The 25,711-nt window shown below is 47.8% G+C and overlaps 1 protein-coding gene across 1 annotated transcript in view; it reads left to right on the top strand.

The window, feature by feature from the left end:
* Positions 1 to 25,711, top strand: part of cntln (centlein, centrosomal protein) — a 477,268-nt gene that overhangs the window by 374,529 nt on the left and 77,028 nt on the right. Inside the window, exon 24 of the mRNA XM_085991655.1 lies at positions 8,699 to 8,884. Within this exon, the coding sequence (XP_085847781.1) occupies positions 8,699 to 8,884 (186 nt within the window). The remainder of the gene's footprint in view (positions 1 to 8,698; positions 8,885 to 25,711) is intronic.

Raw genomic sequence — 25,711 nt, 5'->3', positions numbered from 1 at the left:
TTAAATTCTCCCTCCCACTGGAACAAGTCAGCTCAAATATATGAAATTAACTTCCAAAGGGAAATGGATAAATACTTGAAAATGCGAATTTTGCAGGGCTATGGAGAAAAAGCAGGGGAGTGGTACTAATTGGATAGCTCTTTCAAAGAGCTGGCATAGGAGGTGAATGGCCTACTTCTTTGCTGTAAGATTCTATGAATGTCTAGGATTCCACCACCTGTTACATATTGCACCCTCTTACTGCGTCAGTTTTGCCTCTAAGCATAAGAACGGGTAGGTTTGTGGCAGAGAAAGATGATTTCCTCTGTGTATTAGGTGTAACAAAATCGTAAGTGTGTTCTTTATAGTGCACAAAGAAAATCTTCCCCCATTGGAATCTGGCATATGGAAATTCCTTCCTGCATTTGATTCTCTCCCATTATGACATGCATAATGTAATTCGTCAAACCTTGCTATTTCATGTCTTTGTTAACATTTCTCTGTCAATTCACTATTTTTTGCACATTTCTTTCGCAGGCACTTATTTCCTCCTTGTGTCAAGCGCAGTAATAGTCATACGTCACCTATGTACTTTCCTTCCTGATCTCCTGCCAGAACTGGCAGAGACAACATTGACCCTGTCTGTGGTGCATTGTCACACTTCCTATCTTTGTATGCGTGTTTGGGGTCTATTGTCCTCCCCATCCCGCCCTGTGAGACCCGGCGGGCAGGGGAAGGCCAGCTCAAGGAGCAAGGTGGTGGCTACACCTTCTGGAAAGGCAAACTTGAAGAAGAACGCCGCCTCCATAGGGTAGGCTTCGCCATAAAAAATGAACTGGTTGGGCATCTCAGAGACTCTCCTAGCGGTATAAACGAGCACCTCATGACTCTTCGGCTGACCCTAGCCTGGAACCAGTGCGCTACGGACATCAGTGCGTACGCCCCAACACTGGAAGCCACAGACGAGCCCAAAGAGGAATTCTACTCCAGCCTCGAACACTCCCTGTCCCGAGTCCCAACGGGCGACAAGCTGATCCTCCTTGGCGACTTTAATGCCAGAGCTGGAAAGGACACAGACCTCTGGGGAGGTGTGATCGGCAGAGAGGGGGTAGGGAAAGCCAACTCCAACGGTACCCTCCTCTGTCGAAATGCTTAGAACATGGCCTTGTCATAACCAACACCTTGTTCCATACAAGGCTTCATGGCAGCACCCTCGCTCCAAGCACTGGCATCTGCTGGACTACGTCATCGTCCGAGCGAGGGACCGCAAGGACGTCCGCATCACCCGCGCCATGACAGGAGCTGATGACTGCTGGGCAGACCACCGCCTAATCCACTCTGTCATCTCCATCAATGTAGCCCCAAAACAGCAGCGGCAACAGAAACAATGCCGCAGGAAAATTAACGCTGGAGCACTGAAAGACCCTGCTAAGAAAGCCCTATTTAGTCTGTGCCTCACAAACAATCTGATGACTCCCAGTGATGCACAGACACAGAGTGCCTACAGCGCCTGGTCTGCACTCAAGGCCTCCATAATCAGCACCTGTGAAGAGACGCTCGGTCACTCGACCAGGAAACACCAAGACTGGTTCGACGAGAACGACCAGGAGATCCAGGAGCTAATAAGCCGCAAGCGCAAGGCATTCCTGATCTGGAAACAGCAACACAACTCGAGAGCAAGAAAGCAGCTCTACAGAAGCCTGAAGGCCGAGGTCCAACAAAAAACTCGTGACCTAAAGAACAGATGGTGGGTGGAGAATGCGCAGGAGATCCAGCAGCTAGCCGACAACCACGACGTGCCTTGATTCTTTAGCGCAGTCAAGACCATCTACGGCCCAAGCACCCAAGGCCCTACCCCACTGCGGGCCAAGAACGGAGAGGTACTCATCAATGACAGAGAGGCAGTCAGTGCCCGCTGGAATGAGCACTTCGAAGATCTCCTTAACCGCGACTCTGTCTTCGACGCAAGTGTCCTCAACTCCATCCCACAGCATGATACCCGCCACCAACTCAGCACAACCCCAGCCCGGCATGAGGTGAAAAGGCCATCTGACAACTGAAGAACAACAAGGCCTCAGGTGCAGATGGAATCCCCGCCGAGGCACTAAAGCATAGCGGAGAAGCACTACTGGCATGAATTCATGAACTAATTTCTCTTATCTGGAAGGAGGAGAGCATGCCAGGGGATCTCAGAGACACCGTAATTGTGACCATCTTCAAGAAAGGTGACAAGTCCGATTGCGGTAATTACAGAGGAGTTTCCCTGCTGTCTGCCACAGGGAAAGTCGTCGCAAGAATCCTTCTCATTCGCCTCCTCCCAGTGGCCGAAGAGCTCCTCCCAGAGTTGCAATGCGGATTCTGCAACTAAGGGGCACAATGGACATGATCTTCACCGTACGTCAATTACAAGAGAAATGCAGGGAACAGCACCAACCGCTGTACATGGCCTTCTTTGATCTCACAAAGGCCTTCGACACTGTCAACCGTGAGGGATTATGGAGTGTCCGCCTCAAATTCGGCTGCCCTCAAAAGTTTGTCACCATCCTCCGCCTGCTTCGCAACGACATGCAAGCCGTGATCCTGACCAACGGTTCCGCCACAGACCCAATTCATGTACGAACTGGGGTCAAACAAGGCTGTGTCATCGCACCAATGCTCTTCTCGATTTTCCTTGCTGCAATGCTCCATCTCACCCTCAGTAAGCTCCCCACTGGAGTAGAGCTAATTTACAGAACAAACGAGAAACTGTTCAACCTCCGTCACCTCCAGTCCAGATCCAAGGTCATCCCATCCTCTGTCATCGAATTACAGTATGCAGATGACGCTTCCGTCTGCGCTCACTCAGAGGTCGAACTCCAAACCATCGTCGACACCTTCACCGAAGCATACGAGAGCATGGGTCTTACACTAAACATCCGTAAGACAAAGGTCCTCTACCAACCAGCCCCCGCCACACTGTATTGCCCCCCGATTATCAAAATCCACGACAAGGCCTTGGACAACGTGGACCACTTTCCATACCTCAGGAGCCTACTGTCAACAAGGGCAGACGTCGATGACTAAGTCCAACACCGCCTTCAGTGTGCCAGTGCAGCCTTCGGTCGCCTGAGGAAGAGAGCGTTTGAAGACCAGGACCTCAAACCTGGCACTAAGCTCATGGTCTACAGAGCAGCATTGATACCCACCCTGCTGTATGCCTCAGAGACATGGACCATGTACAGCAGGCACCTCAAAGCACTGGAGAGGTACCACCAACGCTGCCTCAGGAAGATCCTGCAAATCCATTCTCAGGATAGGCGCACCAACGTCAGTGTTCTTGCTTAGGCCAACATCCCCAGCATCGAAGCTTTGACCACGCTCATCAGCTCCGATGGACGGGTCACATTGTCCGCATGCCCGATATGAGACTCCCAAAACAAGCGCTCTACTCGGAGCTCCAGCACGGCAAGAGAGCCCCAGGTGGGCAGAGGAAACGCTTCAAGGACATCCTCAAAGCCTCCTTGGAAAAAGTGTAACATCTCCATCGACACCTGGGAATCCCTGGCCCAAGACCGCACAAAGTGGAGGAGAAGCATCCGCAAAGGCGCCGAACACCTCGAGTCTCTCCGCCGGGAGCAAGTGGAAGCCAAGCGCAAACAGCGGAAGGAGCGCACGTCAACCCAAGCACCCCACCCACGCGCCCCTTCAACCACTGTCTGCCCCACCTGTGACAGACTATGGCCTAGAAATTCAGTTGGGCGCGCCAGCCGTTAGCGCCTTAGGGGGAGTAGATCTCGAGCGCTAGGCGCTTATCGCCCGGGCGCAGCGCGATCTGCGCCTCTCCCCAACTTCAGGACACATTTAGCGCCGGCGCAAAGTCTTAGCGCGCGCCCTGCTGCGCGCGCAGATCATGACGTCATATAATAGTGCAACGCCCTTTGTGCGCCCCAAACCGGAACTTCACTCGTGCCGGCCCATTGTGCGCCGGGCGTCCCGAGCGACTGTGAAGTGGAACGGTACACAGGCCAGCCGGGCCGGGGGAGCGCTAATTAAAGGGCACTTACCCAGCAGTATAAAGGCCAGCCATTTTGCAGCATTCACTCTTGTGCAACGGTTTTTTGGACAGAGACCAAGGAGGAGAGTTTACTGCTTTGGACCAACACTTGGACAGGTATTTTTGGCTCAGGCCAGAGCTTACCAATTATCTTAGCCTTCATTCAGAGCTCAGTGTTTGCCAGCATATAATGGGGGCTGCATTGGGTGGCAATGCTGAATTTCAGCCTTATGCCAGAAGGGCTTACAGACGCCGTGAGAGAGTGGCAGCCCTGGCTAGACGCAGAGGGGGCAACAGGCGTCGCCAACTGAGGCCTTACCCACGCAGGGTATACCGCCAGCAGACCTCCTATCTGACCATGTCTGCCGCGATGTGTGTTAGGAGGCTGCGATTCCGAAGGGAGGTGGTTGCAGACATCTGCCGGCTGCTTCAGAGAGATCTGCAGCCACAGCTGATGCGCAGGACGTCTCTGTCGGTGGCAGTGAAGGTGACGGTGGCTCTCAACTTCTATGCCTCCGGCTCCTTCCAATCCGTTACTGGGGACATCGCTAACATCTCCCAGTTCGCCGTGCATTGCTGCATCCGCCAGGTGACCGAAGCCCTTTTCAGAAGGAGACATCAATTCATCTCCTTCCCCATGACCCTGGAGAAGCAGCAGCAGCGTGCAGTGGGATTTGCAAGAATAGCGGGCTTCCCCATGGTGCAGGGCGCCATTGACTGCACGCATGTGGCTTTGCGGGCACCTCTTGAGCATGCCGAGGATTACCGCAACCGGAAGGGCTACCATTCCCTCAATGTACAGCTGGTGTGTGACCACAGGCAGCGCATCCTAGCTGTGAATGCCCACTTTCCAGGCAGCAGCCACGATGCCTTTATCCTGCGACAGACAACTGTGGCTGACATGTTCCAGGCACAGCCTCCCCCAAGAGGATGGCTTATCGGGGACAAAGGCTATCCTTTGTGTACCTGGCTCATGACCCCGCTCCGCGCGCCCACGACCCCTGCTGAAGAGGCATACAACGAGAGCCATCAAGCGACGAGGAACCTCATAGAACAAACAATCGGCGTGCTCAAGCAACGGTTCCGCTGTCTCGATCGCTCCGGGGGAGCCCTCCAGTATTCGCAGGATCGAGTCTCCCAATTCGTCGTCGTTTGCTGCATGCTGCACAACCTGGCTATCTGCAGGACTCGGGCACTGCCACCTCACGTTGGACCACCACCTCAGGAGGAGGAGCAGGAGGAGCATGAGGACGACGAGGACGAGGAGTACCAGCTCAGGAGGGACGCACAAGGTCCAAGGGCCGCCCGTCGTCGGCTTATTTGAACGTCACTTCTAGGCCCCCTGTCAGGGAATGGCTTGTGCCAATGATAGAACATGATTGCAGCCGCTCCGCAAGCCCTCAGCCGGTTAAGGCAACAAACACTTCAAAGATCAAACATGGACAATGTGAATAAATAAAAAGCTTTATTGTACAAACTCTGGGCCCTTCCCACATGAAAACCAAAAACAGAGGAAACTCCCAAAAAACACTCAAACACATTACTCGCTCCCACAACCTGGGGAGGATTAACAAAAGAGGGCAACTAAAATGGCCGTCCTTGTCGGCCTTCGTCCAAAACAAACATCACATCGTCGGCCTTCAAAAAACTAACATCCAATTCTCGGCCTCAAGAAACAAACACAAATTGCCACACATTCGAATATTTGGCCCGCTAGGGCGATGCCTTGGCCATCTTTGGGTGGCCCCTGCCCGCCCTGCTGCTCCGCCTCAAAGTAAGGCCATTGGCTGCTGCAAGGCTGGGGGCAGGCTCCTGAGGGGCACATGTCGTGACGGCAGATGCCCTTGGGGGTCGGCCTAGTCGAGGTCTGGGCGTCGCGCGGCCAGCTGTTGATTGCTGCAGCTGTGGCTGGCCAGCATCAGTCGCTGCAGCAGCTCCTGGCAGCTCCACTGGGGGAGTGGCAGTGGCGGCTGGAGGAATGGCGGCAAGCTGGCGGATGGCAGGCGCTCGCTGGTCGCCTGAGACACTGGCACTCGCCCGGCCCAGCACTGCAGCATGCGCACCAATCTGCCGAGGGACAGACCGATGTGCTGCTGCAGCGCGCCGGGTGCCCTGGCGATGCCTGGCTGACACAGCGAGTGTGGCAGCAGTGAGTGCCCGTGTTGACCTGTTCACTGCCCGCAGCAGAGCAGCCAGTGACTGGACGGCACCACTAATCACCTGGCCAGTCGCTGCAAGATCTGCCCGGTATTCCGCCCGACTGGTGGCCTCTAAGGGCCCGAACTCGGCCACACTCCGAGAGAGGGAATCGATGGACTCAGGCAACCGTGACACTGCCGCCATGAGCTCCGTGTGCCGGCGCTCCGAGTCCGCGGACAAGTCTTCGAGGCCTTCCATCTCCTCGGCGAAGAGCATCTCCTGACTGGAGGCCGGACTCTCCCTCTGGGGAGAAGGCCGCCGAGCTGGCCGACCCTTCCTGCGTTGCTGGAGGCCGCTGGGCCCAGCAATTGGACTCCCCTCCGACGCATCCCCCCTCTGGAGAGAAGGCCGCCGAGATTCCACCCCCCTCCCGCCTTTCTGCAGCACGCAGGTCCCAGGAGCTCCCCTCCCCTTCGACACTTCCGCCACGCTGCCCTCCAGGGAAGACGTGTCCCCTACATTGGCCTGGGTGGCCGCGGCTGAGGGTTCCCCTGATGGGCCGCCTTCCTCTTGCTCCTCCTCCTGCTCCTCCTCGGAGGGTCTGTCACTGGCAAGTTGAGGGACCTCCTCTTGACCATCTGAAAGCAGGACGGCACAAGAGTAGCTTTAGAGTGAGGAGAGGGCGTCAGTGCGGGATGCATGAGTGGTGGCATTCAGCGCATTGGTCGGACAGTGGCAAAGGATGTAGATCTGATGCGCAAGTGGGACGAGAGAGGTGCAAAAGGTGATGTCCTTACCATTGCTTCCCAGAACAGGGTCGGCATCTCCACATGCCACGGGCCCAATCACCCGGTGACCCATGAGGCGCTCCACGCGATGTTGCAGGTCGGTGAGTGGCTGGAGATGGGGTCGTCCTCCCCCGGTTGCAGTCCGGCTCCTGCGATTATTCGCCAGCTTGGCCTGCAAGAGAAAGGACGGCCTCTAAGTACAGTGTGTCGCCGTGATCTTGTGTGCACTGCCTCCCATGGTGGAATAGCCTGGCCAGTGTGTCGCCATGATCTGCTGTGCACTGCCTCCCATGGTGGAATAGCCTGGCCAGTGTGTCGCCATGATCTGCTGTGCACTGCCTCCCATGGTGGAATAGCCTGGCCAGTGTGTCGCCATGATCTGGTGTGCACTGCCTCCCATGGTGGAATAGCTTGGCCAGTGTGTTCAGTGCAGAATGTGCAATTGATGCTCATGCCTGTGCCATAGCTGCTGGATGAAGGCTGGCCATTAGAGCTTTCAGGTCCCTTTGCCCATAATGTGAGGTGCACATGCAAGGATGAGGAGGTCATTGGAAAGGGTACTCACCCTGACAATGCGTGTGAGGTCATTTATCTTTTTGCGGCATTGGGCACCGGTCCTGGGGACGTCGCTGTTGGCTGACAGCTTGCTGGCGACATGCCTCCAGGCTCTCCTGTAGACGCGGACCGTCGCCTTCTTGCCATTGTCCGGGCACAAAACATGGCGCCTCTTCTCCACAGCAGCAAGCAGCACACTCAGATCACGCTCTGAGAAGCGCTGCGCACGTTCACGGGCCTTCTCCATGTCTTCAGGCGCTATTTGGGTCCAGCAGCAGTGTTCAGGCCTAGCTGGAGGGCTCCACTATCCAGGGCGTGGCAGCAGACACAGTCGACCCTTCCCCCTTAAGAGCTGGCCGGCGCCAGGGTGTCTGCTGTCAGTCACGAGATGGCCGCACCTGCGCTGTGCCCGGCCTCGGCGCTATCGATCACCACCTCCGGCTTAGCGCCCCAAGAGAGGCGTCCAACAGCAGTTTTAGCGCTCGCCCGAACTAGTAGGGCGAAGCTAATGAATATCGGAGAAGTGGCCTAGATTTGGGGGCGGACGCAAACTTTAGCGGACGCCCCACTTTAGCGCCCCAAAAGTGGCGTTAGTGAATTTCTAGGCCTATAGGTCCCGCATTGGACTCATCAGTCACCTGTAAACTCATTTTTAATGTGGAAGCAAGTCATCCTCGGTTCCGAGGGACTGCCTAAGAAGAAGTATGTTGCTATATTACTATGCGTAGTACCACTTGCACTATCTCAGATTGTCAGCATCTTTGCAGCCATTCAGACATTTTCTCCAACAATTGCTCACTCCACAGCTGGAGTATCAAACTTATTGGCGGTGTAGTGATTAAATAACTAAATAACAGCTGGAGAAGCATTAAAGGATTGTTAGTGCAAGTGCATTGTGATTCACTGCTACTTTTTTGTTTTTGCTATCCAAATCACATTCTCACAAAATACACATTCAAAAGCCACGATTTCATTCAATTAACTCTTGATTAACAGGTGAGAAAAGCAAAAGGAGGATCATCTTAAAGTACCTTCTTACACTCTTAATGTTTCTGCTCATGGAAGCATCTGTGAAGACAAATGTTTGTTCCTTATCTAGTGAGGTCCACATTATGTGCACATCTGTACTGTTATCTCATCAGTTTATTTTCATTGACTGTTTACTGTTGGTGTACCTTTTAAAACTTCTTTCCACCAATTTTAGAATCAGAAACTGCATGATCTCAAAACCAAAGTGATTGAAGCTGAATCTGCAATGACAGAACTGGAGACAACAGCATCGCAGCAGATGCATGGACTGGCAATGCAGAGTGAACAGGCTCTGGAGGTCATGCAGAAGAAACTGACTGTTGGTAATGGGAGAGTGGAAGAATTCATTACATTTGTTAAGGTAAGGTTTGTTATTTTCTCTGAACTGTTTGTAAGCATGTGATGTTAGTAAAAAGAAAATTTGGATGTTTACATTATAGTTTGATTTAAAAATAAAATTTTAAATTGAAGCAACATTTTAGGGTTTTTTTTGTCCAAGGTGTCTCAAAATATTATGTATTTAATTTAAACTTGATCAAAGAATATAACTTGCTACGTCCTGGGTTGGAGCCGCAGTGTCACAGCTAGGTGGCTTTTTTATTAATTTTTAAAATGAGATAGATGTCATACCTGGTGGTTTAGTGGGGAAGTTCAATTCATGCTGACCTTGTGCTGATTGGGCATCAGATCCATAGTTCTGTAGTGAAGCAAAAGTAGCGCTAAGTCTGCAACCAATCCTTGAGGGTCATGAGGCAGTAGGCCTATGTGTCTTGAGTTTCTGGTAGAATTGTGACTGGGCTCTGGACTTTGTGAAGACCCACATTTTGGACTTGTTGAACCTAAGTAAAAGCAAACACTCGTTTTTTTTAGAGCTGTTATTTTTTTTTAGTTTTATCCCAACAGTATTGTTACCAAGACAAAGCCATTTTAATAGATTGTAGGTAAAAAGCAAATTGCAGTTTCTTTGCAACTACCACAATTAATGTCTTTTTTACAGCATTCCCCGAACTTAATTCTGGTATCACAACATTGTCAACAGAGTTGCTCACATGGACCATAAAATACTTTAGATATAAAGCATAAATTACACAATTTGTAATTTGAATTAAAGGGGATACTTTTATAAGACCACAATACATAAGCTTGTGTATAAAACTATTATTTCATTTGTGACATTTTATAGCAACAGATGTTGATGGTTTTTTGTCTTAAAATAAAATATCCATCCATAAACACTTTTAATCACATTAATTATTCCCCTGCATTCACTGTGGTAGAGAAAGATCAGTGACATACGTATAGTTCAATTACATTACCAGTAGACCATAGCAGCTTATAGACTAGTCTTCATATTTATTTTTATTTTGAAGGCATACTTCAGGTTATCCCAGAGCTTGCTTCTACAAATTCAGTTGTCACTTGAAAATAAATAGAAAGTTGATAGATTTGTAGAATATGGAGAGAGAGCGACTGCTTGAGTTTATCTTAGAAAAATGCATGCAAGTGATCTATATGAATGCATTAAATCTGTGATGGATAGACTTAATGCTCAGGAGTGTTTAATCTTCTCAAATATTGATTATGATGGGGATTTCTTAACAGCGCTCCAAGCCTTCAGTCCCCGTAGCTTGAATACTACAGTTTCAATCTTAATGTGTTCTTTTTAACAAACAGTATTAGCAGTCATTAAAGATTTCTGAATGCAGCTGTGGCCAGAGGTAGGGACGGGTTGGTTAGAGGAAACCAGAAAGAATGAGCCACCCTTAGCTGGAGCATATCTGTATTTCTACCTTTCATATTACCAAAATGAGATGATAAACATCAAGAGATCAGCTCGCTATGATGTTTTTCAGGAGAAATTTGAGATAAATTCAGTTAATCTCCATCAGGATTACTTTGCACCTGGGATTTGGGCAAATTGAATCTCTGCGCACACAAGGCAGCATTGTGGCAGTGAATATCTATTAAGTAATAAACAGAATAATAGGCTTGGGTGGCTGTTAGTGAACTGGATGGCTTAGATCTTGCTGTTTGGGGACAGTCTGCTTTGTTAATATGTAAACTAGGGACTGTTTGCACAAAGCTACAGTTATATCTTATTTTGTAGGTAAAGAAGCAGATTCATGAAACTAGGTCAAAATGCAAATGAATATGAGTAAAGATGAAGAATTGTTTTTTACTTGATAATTGTTGACTATTCTAATAATACGGGTTTTTATTTAGTTGTCTTGTGAGGAAAGTTCAGATGTACATGACATTCTAGTTGGGAAGTATGAGGGAAATAGTGTTTAATTATTGTTTTATAGGAATTGAAACCAGAACATGATGATTTGGCAGACAATTTTAACTATTAGATAGCGATATTATTGTAAGTTTTCAGACTTGAGGCCTGTTTTTGTTCTGTCCTCCTAATTTAGTTGGATAATCGATAAAGCAAATTTTACGCTGCCACAACAGTGTGATTTAACCTGCCACCTGCTCAGTATTCCTTGCTGTACCCACGTGACATTTCCATTTCCATTGCTGTACATTTCAGAATGATACTGGGAACATAGGAACAGCAGTAGGCCATTCGGCCCCTTGAGCCTGTTCCGCCAGTCAGCTGCATCATAGCTGATCTGTATCTTAACTCCATCCACCCGCCGTGATTCCATATCTCTTCATACCCTTGCCCAACAAAAATCTAACAATCTCAGTCTTGAAACTTTCAATTGACCCCCAATCTCAACAGCTTTTTGAGGGCGAGAGTTCCAGATTTCCACCACCCTTTGTGTGAAGACGTGCTTCCTGACATCACTCCTGAACGGCCCAGCTCTAATTTTAAGGTGTACCTCCTTGTTCTGGACTCCCCACTGGAGGAAATAGTTTCTCTCCATCTACCCTCTCAACTCCTTTAATCATCGTAAACACCTCAATTAGATTAATCTTAACCCCTTAATCTTCTATACTCAAGGGAATACAAGCCTTGTCTATGCAAACTGTCCTCACAATTTAACCCTTTTAGCCCTGGTATCATTCTACTAAATGATATTAAATTACTGGTGACATCTCAACTTTTGGGCCAACATTTTCAAAAGAATTTGGCGAGGGATGAGAAACAGCCTGAAGTTGTGCTTCATGTTGAAACCAATGACCTAGGAAGAAATGGAAATGTGTTGGTAAAAATGGAGTTTCAACAATCGGGAGCTAAATTGAAGAGCAGGACTGCATGGGTTTTCTCATTCACTTGTTTCACCTCACTGACTCCTCCCCTCTCCTCCTCCACCTCGGCGTTCCCCAGCCCCATCCTGGCTCAAAGCCAGTTTACTACTTCATGTTGGATTCTTGTACTGGATTTACCAATTACAGCAGGCAAACACAGTGGAGGAAACAGACTATGAGCTGGATAGGTAATTACTGGTCAGGGTAGAACAGAGCTCGGAACATGCATGAAAACTAATGTAGGATCAATATTCCAAGCACGTTGTGATTGGCTGTTTTTCCTCATTCCCATTAGTAATTCCATTTTCAGGAATCAAACATTTCTAAACTGCACATTCCTAGGCTTAGTTAGCAGATTGTAAATTTCAATTAAAGTCTGGCATTTCTCCCATTATTCCCAACCAAAGGAATATATAGAATGATAGAACGATGCATCGATACAGCTCTTAATGCCACATGGTAGTTCCTGATGTAAGAAAAAGGAGGCTTACCATCAAGTAACTTTAAAGTAAGCTTTAAGTAACTTATAAACACACTATATACAAGAGAGGTCTTTACCATGCCTCTGGTAGAAGCCTCTTACAATACTGAACAGACCAGTATTTATACCAGTCCAACAGGAAGTGACACATGACAGGAAGTGAGGTATGTACACAGTTCATAGTTCACAGTTCACAGGAAGTGATGACATAACTTCCCGGAAGTTATTATTTTTATCACATTCTTCCCTCCTGCAGGTTTAGGAGGCTGTGGTCTACCTTTTGGTCCGCAGCCGCCGAACAAGGAAGAGTCGCACCCGTTTGGATTCCCGTCGTAGAGGGTCGCTGGTCCGCTTACATGCGGTTGGCCATTGGCCAGAGTCCGTGTGGCCTGGATTGCCCTGTGAAGGGTCGGGGAGATCATGGCTTCGAGTACGAGCCCCAATAGGTTCAAAGTCAGACTGCCTCTGTTCAGAGGGAGGTGCAGAGCTGGTCTGTGGCAGACCAGGTCTGTGGCAGACCAGTACTTTCATGCGTGGTACTGGGAGGGTCGCAACCTTGAGCACGGGGTTCTACCGGCACCAAGCTAGTTGGTGTCCGATCAGGATCCTGGAGAGGGGTACCCGATAGGTCCCAAGAGTTTCCTGGTGAAATGCCATCACCCGATGTCCCACTAGGTCCTGGTGGGCAGGGAGCCAGATCCCGTAATGATACGGTAGATTCTCGGCCGTCGGAATATCGTATGTTTGCATAGGTGGGGTTGGCATCGGTTAGTTCGACCTCGTCTACAAGAGGGTCATTTTTAGACGTCCGAACGTATCTTCGGAGTAATACAGGTCCAGGAGTAGTTAGCCATGACGGGAGTGATGTCCCATGAGATGAGCGACGCTGGAATCCAAAGAACCGCTCATGAGGTGTAGTATTTGTGGCTGTAGAAAGCAGGGACCGTATAGAGTGCAATGCATCCGGAAGCACTGTTTCCCATTGCTGGTCTGGTAGGCCCCGAGATCTTAAAGCGAGACGTACGGAATTCCAGATGATACCGTTATACCTCTCTACCTGCCCATTTCCGATGGGATGGTATGGTGTTGTTTTGCTTGTAGCAATTCCCCGTTCTGAGAGGTAGTCCTTGAGTTCCCTCGACATAAAGGATGGACCCCGATCTGAGTGAATATAAGCCGGCATGCCACAGAGAGAAAATACCTGCTCAAGGCAGCAGATTACTGTGGACGCCAGCATATTGGAGCAGGGGAAGGCAAATGGAAAACGTGAATATTCGTCGATCATGGCGAGCAAATATGTGTTCCGAGCTGAAGAGGGCACTGGGCCCTTAAAATCGATGCTAAGTCGTTGCATCGGTTGGGTTGCATGTATGAGTATACCATCTGAGGGGCGGAAGAACTGAGGTTTTAATTCCGCACAAAGCCGGCATTCTGAGCATATTTTCTTTACATCTCCAGTGGAAAAAGGGAGATTCCGTGATCGTACGAAATGTAGCATGCGCGTAACGCCAGGATGGCACAAACCATTGTGGACATCCATGAGGGTGGAGGATGACATAGTGGAGCAGAATGCCCGTGTGAGGGTGTCCGGGGCCACATTCTCCTTGCCAGGCCGATAGAAAATGGTATAACCAAAGGAGGCCAGTTCCATCCTCCAAAGTTGTATTTTATTATTATTAATTTTGGTTCGTTTTCGATTATCGAGCATGAAGGCGACTGATCGTTGGTCCGTGATCAATGTAAAGTGCTGGCGAGCTAGAAAATGGTTCCACTTCCGTACTGCCTCTATGATGGCTGTGGCTTCTTTCTCAACCGGAGGATAATGTAGCTCGGCACCTTGTAAGGTCCTGGACATAAATGCTACAGGACGACCTTCCTGATTCAGAGTAGCCGAGATCGCCACCTCCGAGGCATCACATTCAACCACGAAAGGGAGATTCTCATCGATGGAGTGAAGAGCCGCTTTCTCCAACTGTTTTTTGAGAAGGTTAAAGGCTGCAACAGCCGCTGTTCCCAGTGGAAATGATCTAGCATGCAGCAAGGGTTGGATTTTGTCCGAAAAATGAGGAATCCATTTAGCGTAGTATGCAAACAGACCGAGAGCCCGACGTAAAGAAGCCGGATTCTTAGGTGACGGGAGCTCTTGGAGCGGGCGAAGTCTTTCTGGGTCTGGCTTAATGATACCATTGCCTACGCAGTAGCCAAGGATGTTGATGGTCGGTTGCGACTCAACAGATTTATTCAGGGTCAAATTACGGCGATGGAGGGCATCCCGAAATTTTTGGAGGTTGGAGTCGTGTTCCTGTTGATCGTGACCTGCAATGGTAATGTTATCAAGATAGGGAAAAGTGTCCCTTAGGTTTTCCTGCTTAACCAGGCCATCCATTGCCCGTTGAAAGACAGCCACTCCATTAGTAACCCCGAATGGGAGGCGACGAAATTGGTACAGCCGTCCATTAGCCTCAAAGGCTGTGTACTGCTTATCTGAGACCTTCAAGGGTAACTGATGATAGGCACTTTTTAAATCGTAAGTTGAGAACACTTTGTATTCGGCCAGTTTATTAACCATATCATCAATGCGTGGCAATGGGTAGGCGTCCAAGTCGGTATATTGATTGATGGTTTGCGAATAATCGATGCATAGTCGCTGTTTGTGAGGTTTTAGAGGGTTCTTGACAATGACGACTTGAGCCCGCCAGGGCGACGAACATGGTTCAATGATATCCTCTGCTAGAAGTCGAGAGATTTCAGCCGCAATAAAAGATTGGTCTTCCTGATTAAAGCGCCGCGATTTCGTTATTATCGGTTGGCATTGAGGCGGAATACTGGCAAATAATGAGGGTTCATCAAGTGAAGCTGCTGATAATGCACAAAATGGTAATTTAGACGGTATATTAGAAATAGTAAGTCCGGGTTTGGATCCACCAAACTCAATGGTGAGTTTCTTATGCTGTTTTTGGAAGTCCAGTCCTAAGAGGAGATCACTACATAAGTCCTTGAGCACCGAAAGTCGGGTGGAGGGATACATACGACCATGAAGTGTCATATCAACAACACAAAAGCCGGAGATTCTGGTATTAAGTGATGACTGGGCCATCGCAATTGCCTGGTCCGATGGGAAGACATGTAGTTTCAATTTCGCAACAATCTGTTCCTTAATGAAACTATCAGTACTTCCTGAGTCAATTTTTGTGGCAGCATGAGACAGGTTCTGTGGGCAAGCAGCTGTAATTGGTATCGTTGCACAGAGAGTGGCTAAAACTCTCGGTGTGCTTCTTCGGGAGAGAGCTCGAGAGGAAGCTTGATAGGTCCTAGCTGGAGCATCTTGATAGGCCCTAATTGGGGCAGTTCGGTAGGCCTTAGCTGGATTGGCCCTCGTAGAGGCCCTTGATAGGCAAACTTTAGCAAAGTGTCCTTTTTTCCCGCAATAACTGCAGATTGCATTGCGAGCAGTGCAGGTTTTCCTAGGGTGAAAAGCATCTCCACAAAAGAAGCATTCCTTCCTAGATTGCCAAGAGGCTGCTAAAGTGGGGTCGTCCTCCTCTTCTTCATCAGAATTATCAGAATTAGATTCCCCCATGATAGGGTTCACCTGAGACCGCTTGAATTGTCTGGTTGCAGCTACAGCAGCAGATCGAGATCTGGGCAGCTGATAGAGGTCTGCATTTCTCTTTGCCAAATCCAGTGAACAAGCTAGGTCAAAAGCTTTTTGTAGCTCAAGTGTTTTACTTTCTAGTAGACGCTGGCGTATAAATGGAGAGGCAATCCCGCAGATGAAAGCATCACGAATCATTTCTTGGCGGTACAGCTCAGCTGAGGCTGCCTGAAAGTTACAATCTACGCTGAGCCTGCGAAGTTCTTGCAGGAATTCGTCAATTGATTCCCCTGGCCCTTGTCGGGCTGTGGCCAGTAGATGTCTAGCATAGACCTCATTTGGGGTCTTGGCATACAGTTTCTTAAGTGCCCGAATCACCTCATCGTAATTATCCCATTCATCAACATATTCGAACACTTTTGGGGTCACATAATTGATAAGTATCTTCAATCTAGCAGGAGCATCCGCTTCACATTCATCCAGAAAATTCTCAAAAGTACGGTACCAATGCTTCCATACCCTGCCAGCTGCTGGTGCATTCGGGTCCAAGTCCAGACGAATAGGTCTAAGGATTTTCTCCATGATGGGTGGTTCCCTGGATCCTTAATTCCGAGTTTGTCCGAAGGTCTAGTATTCGTGAGTGTAAATACTAAGTTACTTAAATTGATGTAAGAAAAAGGAGGCTTACCATCAAGTAACTTTAAAGTAAGCTTTAAGTAACTTATAAACACACTATATACAAGAGAGGTCTTTACCATGCCTCTGGTAGAAGCCTCTTACAATACTGAACAGACCAGTATTTATACCAGTCCAACAGGAAGTGACACATGACAGGAAGTGAGGTATGTACACAGTTCATAGTTCATAGTTCATAGTTCACAGTTCACAGGAAGTGATGACATAACTTCCCGGAAGTTATTATTTTTATCACAGTTCCCTTTAATGGAACTGCTTGATGATTTCCCCTGTTATAAATGTGGATAATAACTATTTCAATATATGATGTTCAGGTTTCAGCTTTGAACACTGGAGGCACATGCATTTGGACTATTCACATAATAATAATGGCTTTATTTAAAAACGCATCTGTTATTTTGAAATGCTATCAGTTTAAAGTTGATGTGGCCAATTTATTTTTTTAAATTGGCAGCAGTGCAACTTTTCCTCTGAATGTTCACACTTGAAATGTGCATTACACAATTGTTGAGAGAATTGATCATTTTGGTGTGTGACTTCAAAATGTGAAAGTGTGTGGTTGATATGTTTCCACATCCAGTGCCTTCACATAGCAGCAATGGTGCTGCTGTTATATCAGTGGGACTAGCACCGTGCTAAATGGGATAGATTCAGAACAGATTTAGCAGCTTAAAACTGGGCATCCATGAGGCGTTGTGGGCCATCAGCAGTAGCAAAGTTAAATTCCATCATAATCTGTAACCTCATGGCCCGGAGTATCCCTCACTCTACCATTACCATCAAGCCAGGTGACCAACCCTGGTTCAATGAGGAGTGCAGAAGAGCTTGCCAGGAATAGCACGAGGCCTATCTAAAAATGAGGTGCAAACCTTGGGAAGCTACAACACAGCACTACATACATGCTACAACAGCGGAAACAGCATGCTAGAGACAGAGCTAAGCGATCCCACAACCATCGGATCAGATCAAAGCTCTACAGTGCTGCCACCTCCAGTCGTGAATGGTGGTGGACAATTAAACAACTAATGGGAGGAGGAGGCTCCATGAACATCCCCATTCTCAATGATGGCGGAGCCCAGCATATGAGTGCAAAAGACAAGGCTGAAGCGTTCGCAACCACCTTTGGCCAGAAGTGCCAAGTGGATGATGCATATCAGCCTCCTCCTGAGGTCCCCACCATCACAGAAGCCTGTCTTCAGCCAATTTGATTCACTCCACGTGATATGAAGAAACGGCTGAACACACTGGATACAGCAAAGGCTATGGGCCCTGACAACATCCCAGCTGTCGTGCTGAAGACTTGTGCTCCAGAAATAGCCATGCCTCTCCCTCTAACCAAGCTGTTCCAGTACAGCTACAACACTGGCATCTACCTGACAATGTGGAAAATCATAGAATAGAATCATAACATGGTTACAGCACAGAAGGAGGCCATTTGGCCTGCCGAGCCCATGTCAGCTCTCTGCAAGAGCACTTCAGCTAGTCCCAATACCCTACCCTTTTCCCGTAGCCCTACACACTTTTTTCCTTCAGGTACTTATCCAATTCCCTTTTGAAAGCCACGATTGAATCTGTCTCCACCACCCTTTCAGGCAGTGCATTCCAGATCCTACCCACTCGCTGCGTTAAAAAGTTTTTCCTCATGTCGCCTTTGGTTCTTCTGCCAATCACCTTAAATCTGTGTCCTCTGGTTCTTGACCCTTCCGCCTATGGGAACAGTTTCTTTCTATCTACTCTGTCTAGACCCCTCATGCTTTTGAACACCTCTATCAAATTTCCTCTCAATCTTCTCTGCTCTGAGGAGAACAACCCCAGCTTCTCCAGTCTATCCACGTAACTGAAGTCCCTCATCCCTGGAACCATTCTTGTAAATCTTTTCTACACCCTCTTTAAGGCCTTCACATCCTTCCTAAAGTGCGGTACCCAGAATTGGACACGATACTCCAGTTTAGGCCGAACCAGTGTTTTATAAGGTTCATCATAACTTCCTGGCTTTTGTATCTATGCTTCTATTTATGAAGCGCAGAATCCCGTATGCTTTTTTAACCGCTTTCTCAACCTGCCCTGCCACTTTCAACGATTTGTGCACATATACCCCCAGGTCTCTCTGTTCATGAGACTTGTACCCTTTAGTTTATATTGCTTCTCCTCGTTCTTCCTGCCAAAATGTATCACTTTGTACTTTTCTACGTTAAATTTCATCTGCCATGTGTCTACCCATTCCACCAGCCTGGCTATGTCCTCTTGAAGTCTATCACTATCCTCCTCACTGTTCACTATACTTCCAAGTTTTGTGTCATCTGCAAATTTTGAAATTGTGCCCTGTACACCCACATCCAAGTCATTAATATATGTCAAGAAAAGCAGTGGTCCTAGTACCGACCCCTGGGGAACACCACTGTGTACCTTCCTCCAGTCCAATAAACAACCGTTCACCACTACTCTCTATCACTTAGCCAATTTCGTATCCATGCTGCCACTGTCACTTTTATTCCATAGGTTTCAACTTTGCTGGCAAGCCTATTATGTGGCACTTTTTCAAATGCCTTTTGGAAGTCCATGTACACCATATCAACCGCATTGCCCTCATCAACCCTCTCTGTTACTTCATCAAAAAACTCAATCAAGTTAGTTAAACACGATTTGCCCTTAACAAATCTGTGCTGTCTTATCTTAATTAATCCACACTTGTCCCCCGAAATTTCCCCGTATGTCCTGTCCACAAAAAGCAGGACACATTCACTCGAGCCAATTATCGCCCCATCAGTCTACTCGCGATCATCAGCAAAGCGATGGAAGGTGTCGTCGACAGTGCTATCAAGCAGCACTTACTCACCAATAACCTGCTCACCGATGCTCAGTTTGGGTTCCGCCAGGACCACTCGACTCCCGACCTCATTACAGTCTTGGTCCAAATATGGACAAAAGAGCTGAATTCCAGAGGTGAGGTGAGAGTGACTGCCCTTGACATCAAGGCAGCATTTGACTGAGTGTGGCATCAAGGAGCCCCAGTAAAACTGAAGTCAGTGGGAATCAGGGGGGAAACTCTCCACTGGCTGGAGTCATACCTAGCACAAAGGAAGATGGTTGTGGTTGTTGGAGGTCAATCATCTCAGCCCCAGGACATCGCTGCAAGAGTTACTCAGGGCAGTGTCCTAGGCCCAGCCATCTTCAGCTGCTTCATCTATGACCTTCCCTCCAACATAAGGTCAGAAATGGGGATGTTCACTGATGATTGCACAGTGTTTAGTTCCATTCACAACTCCTCAGATAATGAAGCAGTCTGTGCCCGCATGCAGCAAGAGCTGGACGACCTTCAGGCTTGGGCTGATAAGTGGCAAGTAACATTCGCCAGGCAATGACCATTTCCAACAATAGAGTGTCTAACCATCGTCCTTTGATATTCAATGGCACTACCATCGCCAAATCCCCCAACATCAAAATCCTCGGGGTCACCATTGATCAGAAACTTAACTGGACCAGCCACATAAATACTGTGACTACAAGAGCAGGTCAGAGGCTTGGTATTCTGCAGTGAGTGACTCACCTCCTGACTTCCCCCAAAGCCTTTCCACCATCTGCAAAGCACAAGTCAGGAGTGTGATGGAATACTCTCCACTTGTCTGGATGAGTGTAGCTCCAACAGCACTCAAGAAGCTCGACACCATACAGGACAAAGCAGCCCACTTGATTGGCACCCCATCCACCACCTTAAACATTCACTTCCCTCCACCACCGGCGTACCATGGCTGCAGTGTGTACCATCTACAAGATGCACTGCAGCAACTTGCCAAGGCTTCTTCGACAGCACCTCCCAAACCCAATTAAGGACGGACAATAATTGCTGGCCTTGTCAACGATGCCCACATCCTATCAACGGGAAAAAAAATTATTTTTTCTAAAGAAACTGTTTTGTTTGTTTTGTTTTAGGCAGTCCCTCGGAACCGAGGATGACTTGCTTCCACATTAAAAATGAGTTCGCAGGTGACTGATGAGTCCAATGCGGGACCTACAGTCTCTGTCACAGGTGGGGCAGACGGTGGTTGAAGGGGCGGGTGGGTGGGGTGCTTAAGTTGACGTGCGCTCCTTGCGCTGCCTGCGCTTGGCTTCTGCTTGCTCCCGGCGAAGAGACTCGAGGTGTTCGGCGCCTTTGCGGATGCTTCTCCTCCACTTTGTGCGGCCTTGGGCCAGGGATTCCCAGGTGTCGGTGGGGATGTTACACTTTTTCAAGGAGGCTTTGAGGGTGTCCTTGAAGCATTTCCTCTGCCCACCTGGGGCTCTCTTGCCGTGCCGGAGCTCCGAATAGAGCGCTTGTTTTGGGAGTCTCGTATCGGGCATGCGGACAATGTGACCCGTCCATCGGAGCTGATGAGCGTGGTCAGAGCTTCGATGCTGGGGATGTTGGCCTGAGCAAGAACACTGACGTTGGTGCGCCTATCCTGCCCATGGATTTGCAGGATCTTGTGGAGGCAGCGTTGGTGGTACCTCTCCAGTGCTTTGAGGTGCCTGCTGTACATGGTCCATGTCTCTGAGGCATACAGCAGGGCAGGTATCACTGCTGCCCTGTAGACCATGAGCTTAGTGCTGGGTTCAAATCAAATCAAATCAACTTTTATTGTCATTGTTAGTGCACAGTGCAGTACAACGAAATGTAGGCTTGCGGCTCCCGAGAGTGTACATTTAGATGAAGACATTTAAACATTCAACATACATTTGGCTTGTAATACATTAACATAAACATAACCATAATAAAGTGCATTGGCAGATGTGCAGGCTTTAGAGTTTATTTGTGGAGTTCAGTAGGATGACAGCCCTGGGAAAGAAGCTGTTCCTAAATCTGGTCGTACGGGTGCGAATGCATCTGTAGCGTCTCCCAGATGGCAGGAGGGCAAACAGACTGTGGCTGGGGTGGGTAGGGTCTTTGATGATTGACCGTGACCTCCGTAAACAGCGTTTCTGGTATATGTGCTCTATGGTCGGTAGCCGGGTGCTGGTAATGCGTTGGGCAGTTTTGACTACCCGCTGCAGGGCTTTCCGGTCATAGTAGCTACAGCTGCCATACCATACTGTGATACAGTTTGTCAGGATGCTCTCTATTGTGCAGCGGTAAATGTTAGAGAGGATCAGGGGTGACAGGTTACATCCCTTCAGCCTCCTTAGGAAATAAAGGCGCTGCTGGGCCTTCTTCACCAGGGAGGAGGTATTGAGGGACCAGGAGAGGTCTTCCGTGATGTGGACTCCGAGGAACTTAAAGCTGTCCACCCTTTCCACCACAGCCCCATTGATGTGGATGGGGGTGTGACTTCCGCCTTTAGACTTCCTGAAGTCCACAATGATTTCTTTGGTTTTCTTGATGTTAAGGGCCAGGTTGCTATCGGCGCACCACTTCACGAGATGCTGGACCTCCTCCCTGTAGGCTGACTCATCGTTGTTGGTGATCTGGCCTACTACTGTGGTATCATCCGCAAACTTGATGATGGTGTTGGAACCATGAACAGCCACACAGTCGTGGGTGAAGAGGGAGTAGAGGAGGGGGCTCAGCACACATCCTTGTGGGGCCCCCGTGTTCAGGGTCAGCGGGGGGGGTCCTGGTTTGAGGTCCTGGTCTTCAAACACTCTCTTCCTCAGGCGACCGAAGGCTGCACTGGCACACTGAAGGCGGTGTTGGACTTTGTCGTCGACGTCTGCCCTTGTTGACAGTAGGCTCCCAAGGTATGGAAAGTGGTCCACGTTGTCCAAGGCCTTGTCGTGGATTTTGATAATCGGGGGGCAGCACTGTGTGGCGGGGGCAGGTTGGTAGAGGACCTTTGTCTTACGGATGTTTAGTGTAAGCCCCATGCTCTCGTATGCTTCGGTGAAGGTGTTTACGATGGTTTGGAGTTCGACCTCCGAGTAGAAACTACTGTCATTGTCACTGTCCCTGGGAAAGATGATTATGACAGTGTAAAGTATCTCGCAACATTTTGTACTGCATTCTGAAATATTTTGAAGTTCATCACAGAAATAGATTATCAAATCAGCTGTTTTACACAATCAAACTTTCTCTCGTGAGAAAAGCCTTTGTAACTAGGTCTATATTCATGATAAAACATTGCAATGGATCGTCATCTGTATGTCATTATTACTTTGTGAAAACAATACTATTATACCATCAGTAAGGTTTCAGTAAGTGTACATTGAAAAGCACCCTGGGGAAGCATTGGTGAATCTGTGATCGCACCTGCTGACACATTCACCACCATTCTCCACATTGCAAGTTCACTTTCTAAACGTGCATACTTCAGTGAAGACTGAGCAGTTTTCCACGTGGTGGATTGGAATTCCGGTGAATCGCTGCCGCTGCTCTTATGTACCTCCAGCAACCAGAGTTGTATCAATGGGTCAGATACCCGTCTCGTCACCTGAGTGAATGTGTGATGCCAGATTAGATGGAATGTGTAAAGGAAGGAAAATTAAAAGTAATGTTTTCCAGTTGATGCACGTTTTCAAAATGAGAATAAATGCTCTAAACAGAATATGCAGATTGATTTGCAAAAGGATGATCTTTTTTCAAAGTGATCACCGTGCCTAATCTTGTATCATTTAATGTTGAGACTATCATGCGCATTCGGCTTCTAGGTTATTCAGTGTTGACCTTGAAGCCTTCATAATTATCAATTAAGCAAGTTACAGTAATGGGTCGAAGTGCATTGTGGAGAAGGTATAGTATATCAGATCAGGGCACAAGTGTAGTTCAGTATAACAGGAGTGCAGCTAAATGGAGCCAGAGGTCACTGTTGTGACAGTGGATTGATTCGCACATATCAAGACATTTAGTAGATGGTTACAGGTTTACGGGATTGATCTCAGGGAATGAATTTAAGTAATTAACTCTTTCAAAACTAAACTTCTTTATACCAGAAACTTAAAAAAATTTGTGAGGATTTACTGAATTCTATTTCTGAATTTATCGCAATCGTATTAAAATTCTTAGCCTAGAACTTCTGCTCCTAAATCAAGGTGGAACCTTAACGGTACATCCTCCGGCTGGAAGCAGGCATACCTGTCACTCTGGACTGCATACAGGCCTGACAATGACCGATTCAATCAGCAATCTATCACTGTGAGATTGATTGGCATTAGAATTGGGGGCCCACCATTGAGAGAGCTGCGCAACAAAATTGTAGAAGACTTAATCTTTGACCAGACCAGTATCTGAGCCCCTCCCATGGAGTGCCAAGGAGCCCTCCAACATCCCACCAGTTCTGTTGGGTGGGTGCCCTTGTAGTACCGTTATTCGCACAGGCCCCTGTCTCGACTACATCTACAGGATTTGGGAGGGGGTCATGTGGGCACAGAGCCCTGAGCGCAGTTCCACTGGAATTTCCATGCTCTTGTGTCTATAATATTCTATGATCATAATATTTTAGTGAACCTCTAACATTGCTGATTGGTCTGTGCAACCTATGCCCAAGCTTAAGGTCTTGAACTGATTATCAGCTCCAAACTCAGGCTCTGCCACCTCACCACACGCTCTTAACCCCACTCCCTCTTTATCCCTCCTAATGGCCCTCTCCAACTCCCTCTCAACCTCTGGAGTTCTGGAGTGACAACCTCTCTGCTCTTTCCCAGTACTCCTCCCTTCCAATCTGATGCCTGGACTTCTTTGGGAAAAGGTCCTATTAAAGTAACGGAAAAATAAACCTATTACTGAGCATGGGTGACTTTAATCTACATATAGATTGGGCTAACCAAATTAGTAACAATACTGTGGAGGAGGAATTCCTGGAGTGTATACGGGATGGTTTCCTGGACCAATATGTCGAGGAACCAACTAGAGATCAGGCCATCTTAGACTGGGTATTATGTAATGAGAAAGGATTAATTAGCAATCTTGTTGTGCGAGGCCCCTTGGGGCAGAGCGATCATAATATGATAGAATTTTTCATTCAGATGGAGAGTGAAGTATTTGACTCAGAGATTAGGGTCCTGAATTTAAATAAAGGAAACTATGATGGTATGAGCCACGAGTTGGGTAGGATTGATTGGGGAATGTTACTCAAAAGGTTGATGGGGGATAGGTAATGGCAAATATTTAAAGATCGCATGGATGAACTACAGAATTTGTTCATCCCTGTTTGGCATAAAAATAAAACAAAAAAGGTGAATCAACCGTGGCTAACGAGAGAAATTAGGGATAGCATAAGATCCAAGGAGAGGACATATAAATTGGCCAGAAAAAGCAGTAAACCTGAGGATTGGGAGCAGTTTAGGATTCAACAAAGGAGGACAAAGGGATTAATTAAGAGGGGGAAAATAGAGTATAAGAGTAAGCTTGCAGGGAACATAAAAACTGACTGTAAAAGCTTCTATAGATATGTGAAGAGAAAAAGATTGGTGAAGTCAAGCGTAGGTCCCTTGCAGTCAGAATCAGGGGAATTTATAATGGGGAACAAAGAAATGGCAGACCAATTAAATACATTCTTTGGTTCTGTCTTCACAAAGTAGGACACAAATAACTTCCCAGAGATGTCGGGGAACATAGGGTCTAATGAGAAGGAGGAACTGAAAGAAATCAGTATTTGTAGGGAAATGGTGATAGGGAAATTGATGGGATTGAAGGCCGATAAATCCCCAGGGCCTGATAATCTACATCCTAGGGTACTTAAGGAAGTGGCCCTAGAAATAGTAGATGCATTGCTGATCATCTTCCAAAATTCGATAGACTCTGGAACAGTTCCCATGGATTGGAGGGTAGCTAATGTTACCCCACTATTCAAAAAAGGTGGTAGAGAGAAAATGGGGAATTATAGATCGGTAAGCCTGACATCGGTAGTGGGGAAAATGCTAGAGTCCATTATAAAAGATGTAATAGCAGAGCACTTGGAAAACAGTGACAGGATTGGACAAAGTCAACATGGATTTACAAAAGGTAAATCGTGCTTGACTAATCTACTGGAATTTTTTGAGGATGTAACTGGTAAAATAGATAAGGGAGAACCAGTGGATGTGGTGTATTTGGACTTTCAGAAGGCTTTCGATAAAGTCCCGCATAAGAGATTAGAGTGTAAAGTTAAGGCACATGGGATTGGGAAAAGGTACTGAATTGGATAGAGAACTGGTTGGCAGACAGGAAGCAAAGAGTTGGAATAAACGGGTCTTTTTCCGAGTGGCAGGCAGTGACTAGTGGGGTACTGCAGGGATCGGTCCTAGGACCCCAGCTATTCACAATATAT

The sequence above is a fragment of the Somniosus microcephalus genome, chromosome 1 (assembly GCF_052327205.1).
Source record: "Somniosus microcephalus isolate GS21.2 chromosome 1, FLI_Smic_1.0, whole genome shotgun sequence".
In the NCBI taxonomy this organism is placed as follows: Eukaryota; Metazoa; Chordata; class Chondrichthyes; order Squaliformes; family Somniosidae; genus Somniosus; species Somniosus microcephalus.
Note: the sequence above shows the minus strand (reverse complement) of the source record. Positions and strands in the feature narration are given on the sequence as shown.